At 31.4% G+C, this 17,972-nt stretch overlaps 1 protein-coding gene and 1 long non-coding RNA gene across 2 annotated transcripts; one reads left to right on the top strand and one right to left on the bottom strand.

Moving 5' to 3' along the window:
• Positions 1-10,429: 10,429 nt before the first annotated feature.
• On the top strand, positions 10,430-15,273 carry LOC120129831. The gene is made up of 9 exons (XM_039147237.1): positions 10,430-10,871; positions 11,464-11,564; positions 11,724-12,075; positions 12,406-13,263; positions 13,349-13,406; positions 13,562-13,623; positions 13,712-13,818; positions 13,897-13,984; positions 14,624-15,273. Exons 1-9 carry the CDS (start codon positions 10,737-10,739, stop codon positions 14,921-14,923), a joined length of 2,061 nt encoding a protein of 686 aa, XP_039003168.1. The 5' UTR covers positions 10,430-10,736; the 3' UTR covers positions 14,924-15,273.
• Positions 15,274-16,410: 1,137 nt separating this feature from the next.
• LOC120129832 lies at positions 16,411-17,100 on the bottom strand. The gene is made up of 3 exons (XR_005516787.1): positions 16,922-17,100; positions 16,727-16,787; positions 16,411-16,450 (listed from the first exon to the last, which is right to left on the bottom strand). It is a non-coding gene; the product is annotated as an uncharacterized LOC120129832 (long non-coding RNA).
• Between the last annotated feature and the right edge of the window lie 872 nt (positions 17,101-17,972).

The raw sequence follows: 17,972 nt of genomic DNA, 5'->3' as shown, positions 1-17,972 counted from the left end.
AGAGGAAATGGCGATGGATTGTGGGCCTCATACCATTACTCACCTTATATATATAGGGTAAACTACACGGGAGACCACTAAACTATGGTCATTAGTCAATCTTGCCATCAAACTATTTTTTGTCTCAATTCGACCATCAAACTTTTTAATTGATTCAATCAGACCACCGTACCGTTAATTTTAACAGAATTGCTGACATGTCCGTTAATAAAATTAGCATAATTATATATTTGGTCCTTAATATTTACATATTCTATCAATTTAGTAACTATTTTAATTCAATTAAATAAATTTAACTATCTAATTAGAACATAACACGTGGTAATACATGATTGGAATGTTTTATTTATTAATTTTAAATTATTTAATTAACTAATTTTTTAACCAATCAGGTGATGACATGTGTCACCACCCAATTGAAATGGAAAATAAAAGAACACAAATATACGCCCAGGGAGAATCGAACTTGCGTTAAGAGAGAGAGTAACCAGGGACCTAAATGGTTAGGCCAAAGCTCCCCAATGGTTCTAACTTACAACAATTTGTATTTGACTTGTAAAAGTTTGTTAATGATAAAAAAATTACACAAATTATTTGTTTAAATAAATTATTTTTTAACCGTTAATCGAATCGAAATGTATTTGAAAATTATTAATCAAACCAAATTAACCGTTAATCAGTTAATAATTTTCAAATAAATTTCGATTCGATTAACGATCAAATAATTTCGGTTCGATTAATGGTTAAAGAAACAAATTCGGTTAATTCGATTTGGTTAATAATTTTCAAATAAATTTCGGTTCGATTAACGGTTAAGGAAAAAATAATTTATTTTATTTGGTTAATAATTTTCAAATAAATTTCGATTTGATTAACGGTCAAATAATTTCAGTTTGATTAATGGTTAAAGAAAAAAAATCAGTTGATTTGGTTCGGTTAATAATTTTCAAATAAATTTCAGTTCGATTAACGGTTAAAGAAAAATAATTTATTTTATTAGGTTAATTCGGTTAATAATTTTCAAATAAATTTGGGTTCGATTAAGGGTCAAATAATTTTGGTTCGATTAATGGTTAAAGAAAAAAATCGGTTAATAATTTTCAAATAAATTTCGGTTCGATTAACGGTCAAATAATTTGGTTTGATTAATGTTAAAGAAAACAAATTAGTTAATTTGGTTCGGTTAATAATTTTCAAATAAATTTTGGTTCGATTAACGGTTAAAGAAAAAAATAATTTGTTTAAACAAATAATTTGTTTAATTTTTTTTATCATTAACAAACTTGTACAAGTCAAATACAAATTATTGTAAGTTAGAACCATTGGGGAGCTTTGGCCCAACTGTTTGGGCGCTTGGTTACTCTCCCCATTAATGCAAGTTCGATTCTCCGCGCATATTTGTGTTCTTTTATTTTCCATTTCAATTGGGTGATGACGCGTGTCACCATCTGATTGGTTAAAAACTCAGTTAATTAAATAATTTAAAATCCATAAATAAAACCTTCTAATTATGTATTGACACGTGTTATGTTCTAATTGAATAGTTAAATTTATTTAATTGAATTAAAATAGTGACTAAATTGATAGAATATGTAAATATTAAGGACCAAATATATAATTATACCAATTTTATTAACAGACACGTCACCAAATCTGTTAAAATTAACGGTGTGGTGGTCTGATTGAATCAATTAAAAAGTTTGATGGTCGAATTGAGACAAAAAATAGTTCGGTGGCAAGATTGATTAATGACCATAGTTTGGTGGTATCCCGTGTAGTTTACCCACACACCGGCTAGTATTTAGGAAAGTAACCTTCTCTTTCATATTTTTTGGGGTAAATTATGTGTTTAGTACCTAAATTATGTATTTTTATCCGTTTTAATACATAAACTTTCAAATTTTTAAAATTATACCAAACATTTTGTTTTTGTTTTGTTTTAGTACATCGCCGTTAAAAACTTAATTACCGCAATTTTATGGGTAAATTACATCATTCATCTCTCAATTGTATTCTCACTCTTATTTTGGTACTAAAGTTTGAAAATTTTCAATTTAACTACTCAACTTTCAAATTGTTCCTATTTTAATCACTATAATTTTTTTATTAATATTTTTTGAGATATGAAATTTTTTATTATTTTATTAATATATAATTAAAAATAAAAAAATAAATTTGAAAGTTAGTGTGATTAAATTAAGAGTAATTTGAAAGTTAAGTAATTAAATTAAAAAAATTAATCTTTAGTGATCGAATGGTAGTGATAAGATAGTTTAGTGATGAATGATGCAATTTACCCATAAAATAAATGTCACATGCAAATCACCCGTTAAGTTTTTAACGACGAAATACTAATATGAAACAAAAACTAAACGTTAGGTATGGTTTTAAATTTTTTTGAAAGTTTAAGTACTAAAACGGATCAAAACTGATAGTTTATGTATTAAATGCATAATTTACCATTTTATAATAAGATGAATTGTTATTATATCAGAAATCGAGTAGAATTAAACCATTCAATAGTTGGGTGTTGTAACTTCTAACAATCAACTCAATAAAATAATTTTCTTAAATTAAAATATCATTTTATAAATTTTAATAGTCAAAGGATTTAATAAAATATTATTCTATTTTTAAGAAATTATTTGTGTACTTTACTTTTTTTAATTCAATTCAAATCTAAAATCTTAATTAAGAGATTAAATTTTGTATGGTTCGTACCAACACATATTTGATAAATTTCTTTATATGTGTATAGGGTAAATTATACAAATGGTCCTCCGACTATTGAAAGTTGAAAATAGATGTCTGATTATTCATATGTTCCAAATTCGTTATTTTTCGATAAAAATTTTGACAATCGTACGAGTCGGATGTTAATCTACTGACTGAGATATAATAAAATCATATTTTAATGATGTCTACTGGTATCGTCGTTGCTTTCAAGTGCTGGCTCAATAACATAATGTTTCAAGTACCATATAGACAACATAATGTAAATTGATAGTCGATCCACAAAATAAAGCTCAAACATTTATAAGATCATATTTTATCATATCTTATTTAGCATGTTAACGTCCAGCTCAGACGAAGTTAATTTTTTAACGAAAATGATAGTTTAGAACATATTAATAGAAAAGTGACAATTTTTTAACTTTTAATAGTCGAGTGATTCAACATAAAAAATCCTATAGACGATAGACCGTTTTATAACGTTTAATAATCGATGAATTTAACAAAATAATGCGGGATAATTTGTGTACTTTACCTTCTACATATAATTATATTACAAAAATATTTTTGTACGAAATTAATATCCGATAATTGTATGAATAATTATTTAAATAGTTAATTGCATCACATATCCTCAAAGTATGACCCTTATTTCAAAGTGTCCCTAATTATTTAAATGTTCTAAATTCATCCCCAAACTATAACCTTCATTCTAAATTGGTCCTCAAACTTTTTGAACATTCTTGTTTCACCCCAACCTATATTTATATACTAATCATATACCTTGTCAATAAAATGAAATTTAGGTTAAATTTTGATTGATATTAATTACATATTTGGATAAATTTAGGATTAGAATATTCAAAAGTTTAGAGACTGAATTAGAAATAAGATCATAGTTTAGAGAATCAATGTAACACCCTTAACCCGCATTCATTTTCAAATACAAGTTAAGGATATCACATGTTTCTATTTAACTGTTACTGTTTGAAAGAGTGATAAATTTGTTTCTTTTAAAATATCCTAATTTAAACACTTATTATCAGACTATTTAACCGCTTAAAATTATGATGTAATATTTTAATTTCCAATTTACACCTGATATCACTCAATATATAGGCAATTTAATACTATTTCATATCATAATTTAAAACTGCCTAATTTAAAATTTAACCGACTTATCTTTATAACATAAAATTTTATGACACTCATACATAACCACTTAGTATCTTATCATATATTTTCACATTTCCTTATTACATTTCTTATACTATATTATTTCCCATTTGAGCACGGTTTATATACTTTCCTTTTTCTAACACTATATATAAATATTTATAATCAGACTTATTTTAAAAATATTTCTTTTGGTTATTGTCTACCACCACATAATCACCCGCTGACAACAACTTTTATTATATTATCATCATTACATAGATATACATATCATTCATATGTCAATTCAAACCAATATAACTCCTTGTCTATAAACTATTCAATGTAATTTACACTATTTTAATGAAATTTTACTGTAAAATATAATAATTAAAATTGTATCGTTTCTTTTCCTATACTTACTCTTTTTTTCATGTACCAATCTTTTCATTGTACTATTCTTTTTTTTGGTATCATTCCTTTCACTGTATTGTTCTTTTTTCTATGAAGATTCCTTTACTGTATAATTTCTTTTATTATACTATTTCTCTTACTATACTATTTCTCTTACTATATATTGTATCTTTTACTTTTTTCTTATGACCCAATGTATAATCATAAGAATACATGACACGTGAGTCTATGCTTGAGTTTTTTTGCTATGTGCAGTATAAAATGCATGCAAATGTGTGACACATTTATGCCCTGTGTGCAACAGAGCTGCTTCTAATCTATGACTATATGGCACATTTAGTGCCCTGTGATTGCATCGCAGGTGCACTATACTATACTATATATAGCATAGCTGCATGTGGTCTGTAGTTGTATGGCACATTTAGTTCCCTATGATTGCACTGTAAGTGCACCGTGAATGTACAGGTACTGTACAACACAACAATATTGTACATATGATCTCGAATACATAAATGTATCTCGTAACTATGTTGTACATGAATGTATCTCTGTATGTTTGATCAATAACACTCCACCTCGCGTACCACTGTCTCTCAAGTAGGGATGGGAATGGGACCCAAACCAGATCCGACCCAATCAGTGTTTTTTTTTTAAAAAAAAAAATTGAGTTCGGGTCGGGTTTTTTAAAGGTGATGTTTGGGTCAGGTCGGGTTCGGGTTTAGGGTGAAAAATACCCGACCTAAAAAAATATAATTTTACCTTATATATTTAGGGATAATTACAATAATACCCTTTTATATATATTATTTTTTTCAATTAAATAAATGCTTTTATTAAATAAAAATAATATTTTTTATTATTTTGGGTCAGGTCGACTTAGGATTTTATCTCAAAAAGTCGGGTCGGGTTCAGGTGGAGGGTATATATTTTTCGGGTCGGGTGGAGGATGTAAAATTTTTGGATTGGGTCGAGTTGGCCGAAACCCATAACTTATACAAATTTGTAATTTAGTCCTCGATCTTAACAATCTTACATATTTAACTTCAATTCAAGCTTTAATTAACATAACCAAAGTTTCGAGCATTTGATTAAAACATATCACCTCAAAATTACAAAATTTTCACTTAAGTCCTTATCTTTTTCGTGTTTATTATTTAATCCCCAAACTTTATTAATTTTCCAAAGTAATCCAATTTCATATTTTAACATTAATTCAACATTCTAAAAATCTAATTTCCAGCATAGTACTTTAACTATTAAATAATTACACTTTAATCCTCATATTTTACAAAGTATGCAAATTAGTCATATTATTTTCATAATTTTAATATTTAAGACCAATAAACATCCTATTGTCAAATTCATCATTCCAACATTCAATTTCAACATAAAACATCAACTATTAAACAATTTCACATGAATCTTCGTATTTCTCAATTTATACAATTAAGTCCCTATACTTTCAAAATTTTCAAAATTGATCCTAATCATATTTTAAGCATTTAGAATCATTCACACATCATTTCTAGACCTTGTATATTTTTTCCACAATTTTTCTTTGTCTTCTTCCCTTAGGCCTAATTGATTAAAGTATATTAAGCTTGATTTTCAACTTGATTCAAGCATGATTTCATCTTCCTAACAACATTTCCATAACAAAAACTAATCAAAATTTTCATTTCTTCATGAATCTTAACCATGAACTAATAGTATATACAAATTTCTAAGTAATTTTGATCATTATTGAAACTTGAAAGCAACTTTATAACATTAATAATACAACCATATATCCATAAATAATCAAAATCCAACTCATTCATCATCCACTCTAGCAACAAAATCATTGATTCGAACATGTAAATCATGTAACATTCATATCAAATGGTTGAGAATTTGATATAGATCATTTTTCTATTTCACAACTTATTTCAAAAATCAAAGTAAAAAAAAGACTAAAATGAAGAAAAAAAGAAAGAAACATACCTTATTTTTATCTATGGCGCATGAAATTTATAGGGAGAAGAAAGAGTTTTCTTGATTTTTCTACAAAAGTATCTATGTACAATTGTTAAATTCTAATTAAAATAAATTTAAAATTCATTTTAGTCCAAAAGTCATTTCTACCCTTAATAAATCTTGATATTTACCACTTTTCCATGCTTTCATCACCATAATTACATTATCATATAAATATCAACATTTATTTGATTCATTTTTATCTTAGCCCTTGCATTTTTCCAAAATTTCAATTTAGTCACTTAATCTCCACTATTCAACTTTAACATGAAAAATCCACTTAATCCTACTATTCCAATTAAAATTATAAATATAATATTTCAAACCCCATACTACCATTCTTCAAAATTTTGAAAACTTTCGATTCGATTATCCGAATATTTTACCGAACTTTATCGCTTACTAGCTCTTTACACAAATTTCATATCGAAATGTGAATTGCATAAAGAATCTATTCTTAAAGATGAACTATTTATTTATAGAATAAATTTTCTTTTTGGGAAAAAGACATCTGTGGTCCTTGATTTTTTCTAAGTTTTGACATTGGCTACTAATATTTCAAAAATTATGTTTTAGTCACCAATCAATTTTTTGGGGTATTACAGTCAAGTAGAATGTTCAAAAGTTTAAGGATTAATTTAGAATCAGAGTCATAGTTTGGGATGAAATTTGAATATTCAAAAGTTTAAGGATTAATTTAAAAGTAAGATTATAGTTTAGGGACATATGATGCAATTAACTCTGATTTAAATTATAAGAAATATAATATTTGATTGAACTAACATCGAATTGGTATTAGTAAGGAGTGACGTGTCATTATTTGTTACCCGTCATTATGGAGATCATTGTGAAATGCGCTTACGCGTCTTTTACTCCTCCATTCGTCAACCGCGCACCATAAAAATAAAATAATATTAACAAAAGCATGAAGGGTAAACTACGTTAATAGTCACTTAACTTTTAGGGAATTTTTATTTTGATCATTGAAATCAAAAAACTTTTATTGGAGTTGCTATTGTTAAGAAAAACTCTCATTTCAATAATTGAACCGTTAATAACGATTGATGTGGCACTCTTAAAAACCTAAAAAATTGGCAATCGTCGAGCCTTCTTTTGTCGTCGTTTAGGCCATTGTTTGGAGGTTTATTTGATCATAAAAGATCATTGCACTACTCATCTTATTCTTCTTCTTTTTTTCAATTCAAAATCATCGAAAAAGCCTTATATTCTCCTCAAATCACAATCGAAACTAAAGTTAAAACTTCATGATTCAATAGTGTCAATTGTTATATCAGCTTGAAATCAAACTATGTTAATCTTTGGACCAAACAAAATCTTTTCACCTCTTGAGATTAACCGAGGATTGTTTCGTTCATCGAAAACTTGATATTTGTGTTGACTATCAATCTGAGAAACTTTATGATTCTTTTGAGAGAGAAGATTTTAATGTGTCACAATAATTTTTTTACAACGACAATTAACGATAGTGACCGAAATAAAAATAAATTGAAGCTTAGAGATTATAATAAAAAATTTAAAAGTTCAATAACTAAAATAAAAAACCTTAAAAAATTAGCGACCATCATCTTATGAGAAAGAACAAATTTTATTATTTTCCGTTTAATCTCTGATTTTTTATATTAATTTTGAATTTAGATTTGTTGTCCTTCTGATGACCCAATACTCTAATATTGTACTATATGACATGGAATTACAATGTCGCGTAATCTAAATAACTAAAAAGGAGAGAAAATTGTTAAATTCAAAAATTAATATGAAGAAAAAAGTTTGAGGACCAAATTAAGAAAAGTCACAAAGATTGTGGATCAATAATTATTTTACCCTAATTCTACCTCAGTTTACATTTTCCATATTGAATAAGAAACTATAAAATTCCAATAATATCACTTACTAAATACCACGTGAACAATATGGTCCCCAAAATAAAATAAAATAAAACAAAAATCACCAAGTTGCCATTTTCAACATTTTTCAAGTTGCAGTTTCAGTTGTACATTGATCTGTTGAGCAATTTGTCTCAAGTTGATCAGCTTTCTCTCGTCCCCAGTTGTTGCCTCAACAATTTAGGGAACGACATTGGTCGGATCGGGTATGGTTTTCAATCAATCTAATCTAACTCGAAAATATATACTTTACACCTGAAACTTGACATGATCTGAGTTTAGAAATGACTTCACTTGATCCATGTCGACCGAATTTTCAGAGATAAAACTTAAATCTGACCCGACTCGAAATAAATATATTTATAAAAATATTATTTTCATTCAATAAAAATAGGTTCATAGAAAATAATTATAGATGCGACTTTTTCAATCTACTATTTTATTTTCACAAAATTAAAACTCGAACTCTTAACTATATTAAAAAAAATTACCATTTCGTAAATTATTTTTAAAATATGTGATTAAAAACTCTCGGTTGACACGTTTCTTAAGTTATGGGTTTAATATTCATTATGAGTAAAATTCTCATTCTCTCTCTTTATGTAGGTATTGTTCAAAAGAAATTTACTGTTTCATCCCATCAGATTAATCGCTAATATTCTAATAAAAATATTTTTTATAATATAAATATACGTCATTTGGATATATAATTGACTGCTGCATTAAGGGTCTGTTTGATAAGGGGAAAAGAAGTTTTAAGAATTTATTTTTCTATTTTACTGTGTTTGATAAGACTAAAATATATCAGTCAACGTATTTTATTTTTCTAAGATTTGTTTTAGTTCAAATTTAAATATGTTATTATTATCGATATCATCTCGCATTGTATTTATTTGAATTTTATTGATCATTGTACATCCTTGGTTATAATCAAAATTGTTACCGATTGTTTAATCTTTTAAAGTAGACATTAAATAAATAACCTCTTAGATTAAAACCTACAATAATTTAACATTCTCGATTGTAATCAGAATCATTACTAATTATGTAAATTTTTAATTCGAATAAAATAATATTTTAAATTAAAACTTATTTCAAATTAGCCTGAGATCACACACCAAAACTACTTACAAATACGCATAAAAAAATCGAGATTAACCAACCTAGTATACCTATTTAGAAAATTTTGAGAATTAAAAGCAATAAAATTATAGGGTTAAAGTACACAAATGGTCCTCGACTATAGAGTATTACTTTATTGAGCCCCCACTTATTAAAAGTTACAAAACAATCCTTTGACTATAAGATGCTACTTTCTTAAGTCCACAAACTATTAAAAGTTACAAAATGATTACCTGACTATTCATTGTGTTCCAAATTCGTCATTGTTCGTTAAAAAATTGATGATAGTTTGATCAAGACGTTAACATATTGACTGAGATATGATAATTGTTTGAGATTCTGAGATCATATTATATCATGTCTTGGTCTGCAGGTTAATGTCAAACTCAAATTATCATCAATTTTTTAACGGAAAATGACGAGTTTGGAACACAATGAATAGTCGGGTGACCATTTTGCAACATTTAATAATAAGAGGACTTAAAAACAACATGTTATAGTTGGAGAACAATTTTGTAACTTTTAATTGTCAGATGACTCAATAAAGCAACACCCTATAGTTGGGGGGCCATTTAATGTAGGCTTGATATAAAAATAAGTGTATAAACTATACTCAAAATTAACTTTTTCTGCTTAAAGATTTTTTCATTAAAAATAAGTATATAATGTTTTCTCTGTTATATTTTTAATTGTTTACCTTTAAAAACCCGTTAAGTGACTAATATTACATCAAGATTTTAAAAGAAATATTTTAAAAAAATATTTTATTAAAAGGATATAAATGTGAGATATGTCACTTAACGAATTTTTTAATGATAAACACCTAAAAAACAATAGAAAAAATATTAGACACCTATTTTTAACGAAAAATTCTTTAAACACCAAAAATCAATTTAAGATATAGTTTACACACCTAAAAATGCATTAAGCTTTTAATGTACTTTACCCAAAATTATAATAGAGGGATTAAATTAATTAAAAATAGACAATCTAGGGACTTGATACAAAATTTGATCAAAGAGAGTCCCATTCACAGTCGATACATATATATGAACCGATACGCACATTTCATCCTCGTCCTATCTCCCCTACTATCCCGATCCTGAACAAAACTTTCTCTTTATCTCTATTTAGCCCCCAAATTCCTCATATTTCGATCGGGGGATTCTCTTATGCTATGAAACCCAATCCTCTCTCTCATTCTCTCGCAGGCACCACGATCATCTCACGCGCCGCCGTGTCCCTCCAATTCATCCGCCGGTCCCGCCTTTTCACGTTGCTTGCAAACCCCTGTAGTTAGGGTTTCTGGAACAGCAGGATTATCCGTTTGTTTTTCTTTTGTTTTTATCGGTAGAGGTTAGATTAGGGTTTCGAAGAGGAAATCGACAGAAGATGGGCAGCGTGGATCGAGTTGATGATTTGACATTTAAAGTTAATTTTAGCGGAGATGGAGCGGCCAAGTTGAGAGATAGAGTCAATGAAAAACTCAAGGAGTTTATGGGCGACTACACTGACGATACTCTTGTGGTACTTCTTTTCGCCCTTTGCAATTTAATCTTCTATTTATATGTTTCATATGTTTTTCCTGTTGTTTATATAAACGTGTGATGATTGGATTTTTTTCTCTCTGAACGGTTGCGTTGATCATAACGTTTGTTTTTCTATTCAATTTCATAATGATAGCATGTTTTTGAGTGACATTTGTAGAATTTGAACTCTTTAAAATACTCAGGTTTGTTCTTTTTATTTCAATGTTCTATGTTCTTATCAAGAGCTTGTGGCACTGGTTGAAAGAAAGGATTCGGAAGAAAGTGAATAAATAAAAGGCGCCATCGTCCGAAATGTTTTTCTTGAGATTTCATAAGCCCTTGAATATTTTCTTTTTCAGTTGTAAGATTGTTTGAATTATATATGGTTTTAATATTTCCTACAACGATGTATCTCGGCTTAGTTGTAGTTGGTTAGCATTCTTGACCTTCCAGTTTTGACGTGGTTCTCTGATTACATCCAATCTCTGAGAGAGTTGGAGTACACAAATTACCAAATCTGTTAAAAATTGTGAAAGATTAGTGATTCCATTTGACATCTTATGGTATTATCTCATTGATTTGATTGTCAGGAATATGTGATTGTCTTATTGAGAAATGGCAGACGTAAAGATGAAGCAATGAATGAGTTGAATGTTTTTCTTGGGGACGACAGCGATTCTTTTGTCACCTGGTATTTAGATTATTTTCCAACTTTCTCCATTTTGGAAAATCAGTGCTTATATAAACATAGCTGACAGGATCGAGCCCCAAGTTATCCTCACCTCTGATACTTTTAGTTTTCTTATATTAGTGTGTACGGATATAATATTCTTATCCTGCTTTTGAATAGGTTGTGGGATCATTTGGCTTCAAATTTGGATCTATATATTCCTTCTCAAGAACTTCATGTTCAAGGAGCCAGAACAACTGCATTGGGGAACCAGTCTATTGGTACCGACTCTCACCAGTTGGACACTGATTCTGAAAGAGGAAAGACTACTAAGGTTTCCAGGAACCGTCACAACAGGGAGTGGAAGGGACTAGTTAGGGATGCAGCTGAACCTCCTCCTCTTCGGAGCTCTGAGGTTGAGAGTATTCGTTTTGAAGAAAAATCCAATCGTAAAGTAAACTGTGGAAAATCTCTCTCTCCTCATCATTCTCAGAAGAAAAGGAGTAAACCCGATGAGCGACAGCCTATGAAGGTTTGATTTTATAGGATACATATTCTTGACTAGGTGATGACCATTGACTAGAATTAATAGCATATGGTTATCCTTTAATTGAAAAAATTATAACCTTATGGAAATGATTTAGAGCTGATGTATAGGGGTAAATTTCTTAATTTTCCTAAGGTCACATATTAATCATTAATTACTTATATTTTTTGCTCTAACAATAATTCAGAAGGATTTGTTTCTTCAAGAAATAATTTTATGTAAATTGTATAGCGGTTTGATGTTGTGTCAAATGCCAATGTCTTTTTCGTTCCTTTGGCTATGATCATCTGATCCATGTATGAACTCCTTTTGTAGAGGGAAGCAGTTTCTCAGATGAACATTGATGCCCCTAGGCGGCTGCTTCAGTTTGCTGTGCGAGATGCAGTTGGAACTTCGAGGACACCTGTTTCATCAAAGGAACCATCATCCAAGCGCCTTAGATCTGTTGTCTCAACAACCTCTGGAGATTTGCCAGTTCGTCCCCGGAGAATTCAGTCTGTTGCAAGAGTGCCAAATCCAATGGCGACAGTGATCAAGGCTGTTGCAGAAGCTGCCGAAGATGTGACAAAGGTAAAAAATGCTGGAAGTGTATTTGACAGGCTTGGTCCTGGAATGGATGTTTTGGAGAGCCAAGACCTACTCCCAGGATACAGAGAGTCTCTTCCCCAGGAAGAAGAATATGGAGATCTTGACCAACCTTTGGAGACAACCGATTCGTCATATTATCAAAGAGAGCAGTTTGGTGGTCGACATCTTGGTAACATAACTGCTTTAGACAGTGAGACTGGGTTGGCTTCAGATTCTGTGTCTGACAATGAATGGTATGATGATGTTAATGTTGTTGGCCGTGGAGGTATGGACGTGTCTCGTACTGGTACATCAAGTGGAAACAAGGGTGATAACTCACTTATGGTGCAGTACAATGTAGCTAAGGATAATGAAATCTCGCAAATGAGGAACAAAGATCAAAATCAATCTACAATAGCAGTAAATTCTCGTAAGATAGTTAACATTTCTGTCAATGTAAATACGTGGAAACCACCTCATTATCAAGAGCCAAGGGAGGTTTCAGAATTGGAGAGTCGAAAGTCTCTTCTGGAGAGTGAAGCAGCTGCTAACAAATCAAATGTTAGATTGGAGAATGACAACACAGTTACAGTCGGTAATGGAAATGTAGGATGTTCTTCCTATATTTATTTTCTCCTTTATTCTTTGCATTTGGGCTGTATAAATTTGCATTTATTTTGTTGAATTATAGGATAAAAGTGCTGCTTATAATCAAGATATGTCTCAGAAAGCAGTGCAGCTATCTTCTGGTGAGTTGTCTTCTATTGTTAGGATTGGTTATTTGGCTGTTGCATGTTTCAGACATGGAATTCTCGTGTATTGTGACCTTTTTTTTATTAAATCCTTTTTTTAAATTCTGTTGGTTTTTACGTTATTTTTAATTTTTGCCATTTTCTTTTTGCAGTTTTACATTCTGCCGATCGTCCTTTAGAGGATGCTGATTCTCGAACCATCTTTGTTAGCAATGTAAGAAACCAAACTTATTTGTCTAGTTCACAAAAAAGATGGCTCCCTTACACTTTTTTGACAACATATGGTTCTGTAACATAAGCAGGTCCACTTCGCTGCTACTAAGGATAGTCTTTCTCGACATTTTAACAAGTTCGGAGAAGTGCTAAAAGTTGTTATCGTTATGGATGCTGCGACTGGGCAACCGAAAGGGTAAGTTGCTTTAAATACTCGTTCTGAATACGTCTGTAAAGCATCATCTTTCTTTCCTAAGGTGTGATGCCTACACAGGTCAGCTTATGTGGAGTTTATGCGAAAGGAAGCAGCAGACAATGCTTTGTCCCTGGATGGTACCTCATTCATGTCACGGATTCTTAAGGTATTCAATCCTTGTTCTCTGTTGTTTTATTCAACCTTTTTTTTTCTTTTCAACTTCCCATGCATATTGATATTTCTCATCTTTAAGTCGGAGAGTTATGCGTGTTAAAATTTTTACTCTATTGGAAACTCTATCTTGGCTCAGCCTAGTGTAATAAGGCTGCTTGATAGCTAAACTTTTTCAGGAAAACACTGCTGATATAGTTCGTATTTTGGCAGTCAATGGTTGCGACTTTCGACAATTTTGTTTTTATGATTTGTTACTTAATAGCTTGTAAATATTATGAGTTATGCGTGTTAAAATTTTTACTCTATTGGAAACTCTATCTTGGCTTAGCCTAGCGTAATAAGGCTGCTTGATAGATGAAACTTTTTCAGGAAAACACTGCTGATATAGTTCGTATTTTGGCAGTCAATGGTTGCGACTTTCGACAATTTTGTTTCTATGATTTGTTACTGAATAGCTTGTAAATATTATAAAGTTGGTCTATATTCCAATCATGGCCATGCTATCCAGTTTGCTGTATGATTCACTTCTGTTGAATGTGTTTCTCTGCCAATTTCTTTGCATTCATGTTGATTTGTTGTTCCAAAATATAAGGACTAAGTCACAACTTGTTTGATTTCGTTCTTGCTGAAGGTTGTAAAGAAAACTTTTGCTCCTCAAGAAGCCGCTCCTGTCATGACATGGCCTCACGTTGCTCGGGGTTCTCCATTTGCTGCTGCGAGGTTTGCTAGAGCTCCTTTACCCCGAGGTTTCCCAGTTGCATTTAGGCCTCACCTCCCCATAAAACCTGGTGCAAGAAGCTTTCAGTGGAAGCGTGGTGCTCAGGCCACTCCATCCGATGCTGCTGCGAGTAAATTTACTCCTCCCACTGCCCGAAGTCTCACCTACATCCGAACGGAGCCCAAAACGGAAGGGAATGCCACTACCTCCTAGTTCAGTCTCTCTCATTTTCTCACATTCCGCCCCAAGGTTGCATTGATTTTCTCTTTTTGGCATTTGTTTTTTTTCCGGAAATATTTTTTTAATGGACCGATTGCATCAAGTATATAACATGGATCGAAAAATAGGGGAAAAATCCAGAGGCGATGAATCTTCAACACCTTGAGACATGTCTAGAATAGAGAGATGTATGTTATAGAAGTGTCAAACTGGTGTTTTTGTAAGAAATTTTGCAATCACAGGCATTGGCTTCGAAGTGTGGGAGGGGGAGGGTAATATGTATAGTTGCGGGGAAGCAAGAGCAAAGTGGTACTTGTATATATATATATATAATTTTTATTAGACATTTCATTTTGTAACGTAAAATAGAAGAAAATGATTTAAAAAAAAAGTAGAAATTGGTTTCTCAGGGTATGGGCACTGAAGCCTAGTGTAGGAATGGCAGACAGTTATAATTTTATGGATTTTACACTGCACCTGTTTTAATTGAGACTGAGACGGGAATGAATATAAGTTTAGTGGGTAATAGACAAGTATAGATGTAAAAGGTCATACTCGTCATCGAAACAGGTGTGGATTTAAAAATTTTATCCATCATGAGTGGTGGGTAGATGATGAATATAAAAATAGGGAAAGGGATATCTTCAACTGCCCTGGGTAGATGGATATAAAAATAGGGAAAAGGATATCTTCACTTGACCTGCTCGATTGCCATCCTTGTCCAGTGATTAATACTCTATTCTAATGTCTTAATGTGTATACATTTCTTCATGCATTCATTATGCGGGGCTAATGATTGCAACAAAAGATTACCAAACTTGTCTTGATTTGATCCGAATGTGTCTAGCTGGCTTTACGTATTTACCATCCGATGAAGCCGGCTTTCAACACACCCACTCGACAGTTTGCCAATCAGCTGATGGAGCTGACTTTCTTTCCATCGGACATCATTCGAGTCGGCATCATCTTCGAAACTAATAGATTGACACAAATTTCGCTTGTAATCATTTAAAATAAAGTCCAATGTGCAAGCACTGTTACCACATCACAGCATTGCATAACCCTGTGTGTGTATATATATATAGTATGTATATAGTACAATTTCTGAGTGTCACACTGATCAAAGGGGAAGCGTGGAGCAATAAACACAGCCACCCCCGCATATTTGATTTTCGAAACTAATCACCATTGGCTACTGCTAATGTTCCAACGCCTTCATTCAACAAACATTTTATCCATCAATCAGACAGCATTGTCACACCCAAAATAGTTTTTACTTCATTAATATTTAGATGCAGTTTATTGCATATAACCCCCATGATTCCAACCTTCGGTTTCTCCATTCCGCAACCCTGCAATTCTGGGTTTAAATGTGTTTTTCAAGCCGTACGGTCTGTAACACCAATGAGCGGAATTTGTTCGATATTTTTACCTTATCAAATGGAGTGTGCAACACTAGAAACCGAAGAAATGTTTTCATCAAAGCTGTGTGGCGATAGGTCCTTGCATTATTTAGATATCCTGAATGCATTGAAAGAAGTATGGGAATAAATAGACTTCCCGGAAACAAATACGGTATTTATTCAATCAAAGTTGTAGTTTTCACAATGGCTATCCGATGTGTTGTACAAATCATTGCAACATTATAAGTTTCAGGGTCTCCATAAATGAATTTATCCTACACAAACGGGGCAGAGGGACCTAACCGGAGAACAAGCCCTACGTGACAAGAATGTAGTAGATATCGGAACCTGAAAGTAGTTGAGAAGACAAAGCAGAGTCAAAGAAAGAACTCACGTTTTAATAGATATTGGTGAACATTCATCTAATGTGCAAGTCACTGAGAAAGTCTGACAACCTGAAAACACCATCTACAAAGAAAGAACGAAAAGAAACGAGCATAACACACGAGAAGGTATTCGCCTTTTCTTTTTTCTATTAGCCAAGTCTATATAAATAAAAGAAAAGGAATAGAAGTACCAAAAAATATACCTAATGTTCTTAGCTATGACAGTCTGCCTATCTTCCGCTCCAAGATGACGAAGAAAAACTTCCTCCAACCGATCATCTCGGTATGCATGCTACAAATACAAAACATCCATGAAAATTCACTAGAAAAAAGCTCTGCCTGTAATGAAACGACATGAATAGAATACAAAATGCAGGCCAGTACTTGAATAGAAAATCTTCAATCATATTCGAACGATACACACTACAAACAAGGATGCTAAGATAACAATTCGGTCCAATGAACATTTCTTTATCCATTTGTTTTTTTGACATACACACTGGAGGTGGCATTACAAAAAAAAAAAAAAAACCCACCAAAAGAACGATTATACCAATTCCAGGATTGCAAGGCAAAAACCTTTACACCTTAATACCCACCACATTGAGCCTCAAACTAATGTAAACTGTGAAGAAAAGTAATTCAAAGTCTAGTAAAACTTAATCCAGATTTCAATACTACGATGTTTTAAGGTAGCAATCTACAGAAACCACCAATGCTACCACATTTTCAATATTTCCAGCAAAATGGAGAACAACAACTAAATATAGTAACTTAATAGTGAGAGTCCTCCTCATCGCTTGAGTCACTTGATTCATAATCTAGCTGCATTAGAAACAAGGCCATCTCCATAGACATAGCATCGTTTTCCAAATCTTCATCATCAAAAATATTCAGGTCATCTTCTTCAATTAAGTGCTCGAAAGCATAAAAAATTGCTTCCATATTTATAACATTGGATCGGCGAGGAGGTTGACTGTGGTATTTCCATGCATAAGAGCCTGGCTTGACATTATGCTGGAGGACAACACAAGTGCATCCATTAAAAGAATCGTACAACTAACGCTCTCTATGACTAAAGTAAATTGCATAGAAATGAACAAAACATCTTAACCCCACCCTTATTCCCCGGCATAAAAAAGGAGAAGAAAGGAACTAATGGCAGAGCACATACAATCTAAAGAAGAAACTGTAGATTTGAACTTCTCAAATACAGATTATTTTTGTATTTCACGTTACAATCAGAGATTTACA

The sequence above is a fragment of the Hibiscus syriacus genome, unplaced genomic scaffold (assembly GCF_006381635.1).
Source record: "Hibiscus syriacus cultivar Baekdansim isolate YM2019G1 unplaced genomic scaffold, ASM638163v2 tig00110503_pilon, whole genome shotgun sequence".
Taxonomy (NCBI): domain Eukaryota; kingdom Viridiplantae; phylum Streptophyta; class Magnoliopsida; order Malvales; family Malvaceae; genus Hibiscus; species Hibiscus syriacus.
This window is presented reverse-complemented; position numbering and strand designations above follow the sequence as displayed.

Coding starts and splice junctions, on each gene's coding strand:
- LOC120129831 (XM_039147237.1), top strand. CDS start 10,737: ATGGGCAGCGTGGATCGAGTTGATGATTTGACATTTAAAGTTAATTTT. Junction 13,624..13,711: donor GAACCATCTTTGTTAGCAAT/GTAAGAAACCAA, acceptor TAACATAAGCAG/GTCCACTTCGCTGCTACTAA. Junction 13,819..13,896: donor GCGACTGGGCAACCGAAAGG/GTAAGTTGCTTT, acceptor ATGCCTACACAG/GTCAGCTTATGTGGAGTTTA.